The sequence below is a fragment of the Hibiscus syriacus genome, unplaced genomic scaffold (assembly GCF_006381635.1).
Source record: "Hibiscus syriacus cultivar Baekdansim isolate YM2019G1 unplaced genomic scaffold, ASM638163v2 tig00111199_pilon, whole genome shotgun sequence".
Classification (NCBI taxonomy): Eukaryota; Viridiplantae; Streptophyta; class Magnoliopsida; order Malvales; family Malvaceae; genus Hibiscus; species Hibiscus syriacus.
In genome coordinates, this window is record NW_024063015.1 from 413820 (window position 1) to 420835 (window position 7016).

General features: G+C 32.7%; 1 protein-coding gene across 1 annotated transcript; it reads left to right on the forward strand.

The window, feature by feature from the left end:
* The first annotated feature begins 3053 nt into the window (after positions 1-3053).
* On the forward strand, positions 3054-6738 carry LOC120155593 (bZIP transcription factor TGA10-like). The gene is made up of 11 exons (XM_039167112.1): positions 3054-3410; positions 3587-3684; positions 4209-4294; positions 4386-4514; positions 4669-4737; positions 4874-4933; positions 5011-5088; positions 5204-5279; positions 5354-5625; positions 6040-6279; positions 6534-6738. Exons 1-11 carry the CDS (start codon positions 3244-3246, stop codon positions 6684-6686), a joined length of 1428 nt encoding a protein of 475 aa, XP_039023043.1. The 5' UTR covers positions 3054-3243; the 3' UTR covers positions 6687-6738.
* Positions 6739-7016: the final 278 nt, after the last annotated feature.

The following is a 7016-nucleotide window of genomic DNA, read 5'->3' on the forward strand; positions in this document are numbered from 1 at the left end:
TCGAAATTAGGATTCAACTTAAATTATTGGGTTAGAGTCATTACCGATCACTTTAAAAGCATTTAGGTGGATCGGACATCATCTTACATGATATCATTTTACCAAAAACGTGTCGGATTCGGGAGTCGGTTACAGTCAAGGAAGATTAGCATCCTTGTACTGTCCTTTCAGTACCAATTAATTTGTCGATCGTCTTAATAGCGAAAATTAAAATTTAAATTAAAAAAAACTCGATTCAAATTACTTACCTTTGATGGGTTAAAATTTCCTTAAAAATCAAAAAAATAAAAAATAAAAAAATCATAATAATAAATAAAAGGGGAAAAACAATGTTAAATAAAAAAAAGAAGAAGAAGAAGAAGAAAATAAAGATATATTAAATAAATCAAAGTAAAAACGTAAAAAAAATAAATATAAAAAATTAAAATAATAAAATAACGAATCAAAGAAATAAAAGAAAGAAAATAAGATAAAAATAGATCAAATAAAAGAATAAATAAAAAAAACATATTTAAAAAAATAAATTAAAGTTATGGTAAATGTCCAGAATATAATACATATACATATATGCAAGTATATACAAGAGATATAAATAAGGGACCTAGATGTTTTAATTCAAGAGAAAGGGGCCAAACTAAGATTCATTTAAAATTTGAATGATTACATGCATAATATATCTAAAATATTAAGAAACATGACACATGGTCAAAACCCAAAACAAATTAAAAATTGGCTCATCTTTTTTTACCAGAGGTTAACACGAGAGGGGGGGGGGGAGAACAACTGCTTTCTCGTCAAAGAATCAAGGTTTCGCCGTCGATAACCTAACCGTCTAATCATCGAAGGATGAAGAGATTCTGGTGATTTTTTGAACTCCCCGATGACCCTCCGATTAAGGTATGATTCTCCTCCCTTTTGTTTTCTTTCTATCTCTTGTTTCAAATGGATTTCGGGTTTTTTCCCTCTGTTTTTTTTAAATGACTTTTTGTATAATTTGCTTCGAATCTCTGTTGCCCGTGATTCCCCTTCGGTTCCCCTTTGCTTGCGTTTAAATAGCCTAGTAATTGGCTATTTTTAGAGACGTTTTAGAGTCCACTTAGACTCAAATACATTAATTTTTAGTGTTTCAATATGACTCAAATACGTTGGTTTGTTTTATGAATCCTATTAAATCGGGGTTATTGAATAGTGGTAGTTGAGTGTGCTGTATCATGACAAAAAAAAGTGTGTTGACACCTAGAAATCTTGATATTGAAATCTTGATATTGAAAATAAGGAGTTTTCTTCGCACTACATTGATATCAGTTTCAACATTCAACATTTTTAAGCTTTCAACATCTTGGAAAATCTCTGTTAAGATTGAATTGAATGAACAGCTTTGCTATCATTCCTTTTCCCAATAAAATATTATATTTAATTGCAGTGTGTTTTTTCATTAAAAAACCTCAAGGTTTGGTACGAGCTTTAAGAATCGTATCATGAGGTTATCAAGTCACAGCTTAATTTAATTATCTCTTGTACGTATTCATAAATGATACCATCCAACAAATTTATAAATGAAATATAATCTTTGCACCCTTCCAATTTCTAATATAATTTTTAAAATTTTAAATTAGTGACTTAATAATTAAAACTCTCTTCTTTTCCTTCTGAAATTTCACTCTTGATTCCATTTTTTTGTACTATAAATCTTATCTATGTTTTATTTTCTTAATACGAAACTAGTTTCAGCCGTATCACAATCGCATACCATATAAACTTATCCATATACTATTAATTGGATTTGATAAGCGCTGCCGGAAATGAATTTTTACCCATTCTAATATTGCAATTTAGTTTCATCCTAATTATTTTTTTAATAATTACACGAATCAAATTACATCAGTAGTTAAAAACATATATGGTTGTTATTTCTATAAATTTCAAGTTTAAATATGATTTCTACAAGCAGTAGGAATATTTAAGTATTTTATTGTCAAATTATTAAGAGTCTTTTAAAAAATATCATATGTAATCATCTGAGATTAATAAAAAAATATTATTTTAATAATAAAATAAATTTGAAGTATGGGTATATAATTTATAAATAATTTTGTTTAAAATATTTTAAATATAATTTTGTACTCCAAACCCCTCTTTTTAAATTTATACGATTAAAAAGTTTCATTATATTAGTCAAACGGAAATTATTTTATTAGAGAAACTTAGAAAAGAGAAAAAAATGCAAAATGGTAAAGCTAAAAAAATAATAAAGGCATGAAACGGCAGTTGTTGTCGTTTGAAGAGAGGAGAGCCGCCACCGCAACACCTACGTGTAAGTTTGCATGAAAATGTCAACAGTAAATACACTTTTCCATAAGGGCATTATTGTCCTTTAAAAAAAATCACTTGGAAACTCCATCAAGGAATCCTCAAATGGTTTTCCATTAAAATGTTATTACTAAGCACATTATTTTTAATGAAAAAATACTTTTGAAAAGTTGAAAGTATTTTTATATATTTAAAAATTTAAGATGTAATATTTATTATATTTTTAATAAATAAACTTTTTTGTGTAAGGGCTTTGTCTTTTGTGTATATGGGTGGGTATTTTTGTTGTACGACAGTTTAATATAAGGTTAAAAGGAAGCGTGATTATAAATATTAATATTTTTTAATAATTCTGATAGAGAGTTACTTAAAATATTAATTTTGTTATTTAATATGTTAATCTTTTAATGTTTCTGGTTGTAACTGGAAATATTACTTTCTCGATAATATTTCCGGTTGCATAACATTTCCGATTGGAACCAAAAATGTTAAAAAGATTAATATTTTAGATAACGAAATTAACATTTTAAGTAGCGCTCCATCTAAAATGTTAAAATAAAATTAACATTTCCTGTTACGTCTTTTCTTAACCTTATATTAAATTATCTTTACTTAGCTTTATATTAGGTTTTTTTCCTTATATATGTATATATTTGTGGAGTATATTCATTTAATTTTATTTTTCTTTTCTCCAACTCTCATCTCTATCATAAAAAGGAATTCTTTATTTTCTTTCAAATTATAACCGACTCTATATATTTTTCTTTTCTCTTTCTTTCTCTCTTGATGACTATTGAGTTCATGGAGGAGGAAAATTTGATTTGCAAAGGAAGGTGATTTCTCCATTAATGGTGAAATTGAAGAAAATTTCGTCAGGTAGAACAAAAACAGCAAGAGGAAGAAGAAGAAGCTTAGGTTGGCGTTGTGATTTTCATGGCTACCAGTAGAGGCAACATGAACCACTCCATCCAACTACACCATCATCAAAATCAGCCGCAACAACAACAACATCAGCATCAAATACAAGAGCATAATCAACATCATCAAAATCAGATTCCTTATGCAATGATGCAGTCATCTTCCATCCCTGGAAACTTCATGTAATTTCTCTCTTTTCTTTTTGACAGTTTCAAATCAAATAAGAAAGCAAAAAAAAGAAACCCAGAATTCATTCTCTTCACCTCTAGCTACTCTAGCTCTTACACTCCCAAAACTTTTCTCCTCTTTGCTCTTCTTGTGAATGTTAATATTTTTTTCTTATTTTGGAAATAAGCAGAAGCAAAGATACTGGAGCTTATGATTTGGGTGAATTAGATCAAGCCCTTTTTCTCTACCTTGATGGACAAGACCCCTCCACTGTTCAAGACCAAAGACGTGAGTGATCCCCCTTTTCCTTCCTTTTTTTCTCCTGCATCTTCTGTTATGAAGATTCTTATTCGAACAGGTCTTTTTTTTATCACAGAAAAAACATGTTAATGTTTTCAACAGACTCAATCTGCCACAACTTTCTTTTTGACCAGATTCTAGCAGAAACAAACCGAAAAAGCTACTACTATTTTTTTTTCCTTTTTTATTTATTAATTATGTTATTAGTAAGCTTTGCACCATGCCTTGTAACAAACACCTCTATGATCACGAATTTCTTGAAAAAAAAAATTCTCTTTACATGTACTGACAAGTGTATGTTTAGGGAGGGTATGGGTTCTCCCTTCTGTTTTGATAAACAAAGGTACAAAAATGGATGCATGACGATCCCTATGTTTTTCCTTCCATATATCTCTTGTCATTGTCTTCCTTCCCTTTCTTTGATTGGGTCTTTCTTTAATCCCCTTTGCCCTCTCTTTTCATTGGAATCCAAGTTTGAATAAATGAATGTTTATGAGATTTATTAAATGCAGATAACTCGGGAATGAGACCTCCGACGTTGAACATTTTCCCTTCCCAGCCGATGCACGTTGAGCCACCATCATCATCATCAACAAAAGTAAAACCCCTAACATTATTTATATTAATCTGGTAAGTAGAATTCTATTTAAATACTCATTTTCTAAGAGGGTTTGTTTTGTATTTGGTAGACGAGTACAGGATTACTTTCTCCATCAACTAGTGATTCAAAAAGACCATCAGAGCCGTCCATGGAGTTGGCCAACCCCATAACTGATGCCTCAACTTCTGCCCAGAATCAGCCAGATAAAGCTGTCAAGGTATGATTGGCACTGAATATATTTAAATCATGGGATAAATAGAGATCTCATGCATTTCTTACTGAAAAAAAAGAGCTGAGAATCCCATGGTTTTGAATTTGTTTTTGTCTAAATTTGGAATCTTTAGTTACAAGTGCATGTGTTAGTTTAGCAGCGCGAGGAGAATACAAAAGGGCCAACTTCAAGTTCAGAGCAGGAAGGACCAAAAACACCAGACCCTAAGGTGAAATTCTTTGACTCTCTTTTTATAGACATTCACTCTTCTCTCTTTCTTTTTTCTGCCACCATTTTCTTATATTTTTTTTCAGTGAAAAAGATAATGAATCTGTATGTCATTTTTTGGTATCATTTTGGAGCAGACACTGAGAAGACTTGCTCAGAATAGAGAAGCAGCAAGGAAAAGCAGGCTGAGAAAAAAGGTCAGCCTGGCCCCCTACAAATCATTTTCTTCTTCTTTTAAACAAGATTTAATGTACTTTTTTGGTTTTAATCACAGGCTTATGTTCAACAATTAGAATCAAGTAGGATTAGGCTTACCCAACTGGAACAAGAACTTCAAAGAGCCAGAACTCAGGTGATCATTCTCCTTGATCTCCTTTCTTAAAAGAAAATACACCCAAGGTCATGGGTCATTTTTTTTACAACATCCGTCTGTGTATACGTATGAGATCTCTTCTTTGTACGTTTAGGGCATGTTTCTTGGCGGTGGTAATATCTTAGGAGGAGAGCAAGGCCTTCCTGTTGGTATTAACAACATAAGCTCAGGTTTTTACTTCTCATATACATTTTGTTTTCAATACCATTCAACGGATAATTAAAAAAAATATTTTATGTTGCAGACGCTGCAGTGTTTGACATGGAATACGCAAGATGGCTAGAAGAGCACCATCGAATGATGTGCGAGCTTCGAGCGGCGGTTCAAGAGCAGCTACCGGAGGATGATTTGCGGATGTTCGTGGACAACTGTTTAACCCACTTCGACGAGATGGTGAACCTAAAAGGGATGGTGGCGAAAACCGATGTGTTTCACCTGGTGTCTGGCATGTGGAAGACTCCAGCGGAACGATGCTTCATGTGGATCGGTGGATTTCGGCCTTCTCACCTTATCAAGGTATTCTTTAACCCTAAAATGTATATGACGGTAGGGATTCATATAGTATGTGGATAATGAAAAATGAAAAAAAACATAAAATTTAATGCCAAAAGGTGATGAAGAGGTCTTTCTGAAAAAGGAGTAAGCTAGTTGTTTTTGTGATAAAGCTATGTCAGTTTACTACAATTAGTGGGCAAGTAGAGCAAATAGAGAATCGCACGCTTCTCTTCTCAGCCCTCCACTCTGCTTTGTCTTGGTCTTCACGGAAATCATGGATCTTGTTCTCACTTTCATCTCCTTTTTTATTTCTTGTTCATAAATATCCAAGCAACATGGCAAAAAAGCACTTGGTACCAGTTCACAACAAAGTTAAAACGATGCAACATGATGTTTGAAGGTCTGGATTCCTTTCTTTTTTATTGTTTGTTTCAGGTCATAGTGAATCAGATTGATCCATTGACGGAGCAGCAGATAATGGGGATATGTGGGTTGCAGCAATCGACACAAGAAGCCGAACGGGCTCTATCCCAAGGCTTAGAAGCGTCGAATTACTCACTTTCTGATATCATAACATCTGATTCACTCAGCTGCCCTCCTAATATGACTAACTACATGGGCCAAATGGCTATAGCCATGAACAAGCTTTCCACCCTCGAAGGTTTCGTTAGACAAGTATGATTATAAGATAATATATGTTCATGATTAAGATTTACATTTTCAGTAGTGTCACATGCTAACGGGCCCTCCCTTAAATAATGGGCATCAAAAGTATGCTTTTATGTCCCATATGTTTGTGATGTCATGGTCGTAACCGTTGGAGTTAAAAAGGGCTATCTCCTCTGTCTAGCTTTTCTTCAACATATTAGAACACTTCTTCTTTACTCTTTTATATAATAATATCAATATTTTGCTTTCAAAACTTATAGGCAGATAATCTGAGGCACCAAACAATCCATCGGCTGCATCAGATCCTGACGACCCGTCAAGCTGCAAGGTGTTTGCTGGCCATTGCCGAGTACTTCCATCGCCTAAGAGCTCTCAGCTCTCTCTGGTTGGCTCGGCCTCGACAGGAACAATAGGAACCCTAGCTTAAGTCTCACTCTTTGATTATTTATGTCTTCTTTTATGTTTTCCCTAACATTTCTATATATAGATGAATAGATAGACTAAGAATATATACAAATTTGTAAATATAGTTCAAGTTTCTCTTATTATACCTATTTTTCTTCTTTTGGACAAAGAAATTTATAAAAACAAGAAATGCAATGATTTCGCGGCTGTTTCTTACTAATTACAAACACAAAGGTTGACCGGTTAAGAAAAAGAAATAGAAACCAAGGTTTGATCCTTTTCGTATTTGGTTTGGATACTATATACTTCGTTCTTCATGAAATGACACATTATTTAGT

Coding starts and splice junctions, on each gene's coding strand:
- LOC120155593 (XM_039167112.1), top strand. CDS start 3,244: ATGGCTACCAGTAGAGGCAACATGAACCACTCCATCCAACTACACCAT. Junction 3,411..3,586: donor TCCATCCCTGGAAACTTCAT/GTAATTTCTCTC, acceptor GGAAATAAGCAG/AAGCAAAGATACTGGAGCTT. Junction 4,295..4,385: donor CATCATCATCATCAACAAAA/GTAAAACCCCTA, acceptor TGTATTTGGTAG/ACGAGTACAGGATTACTTTC.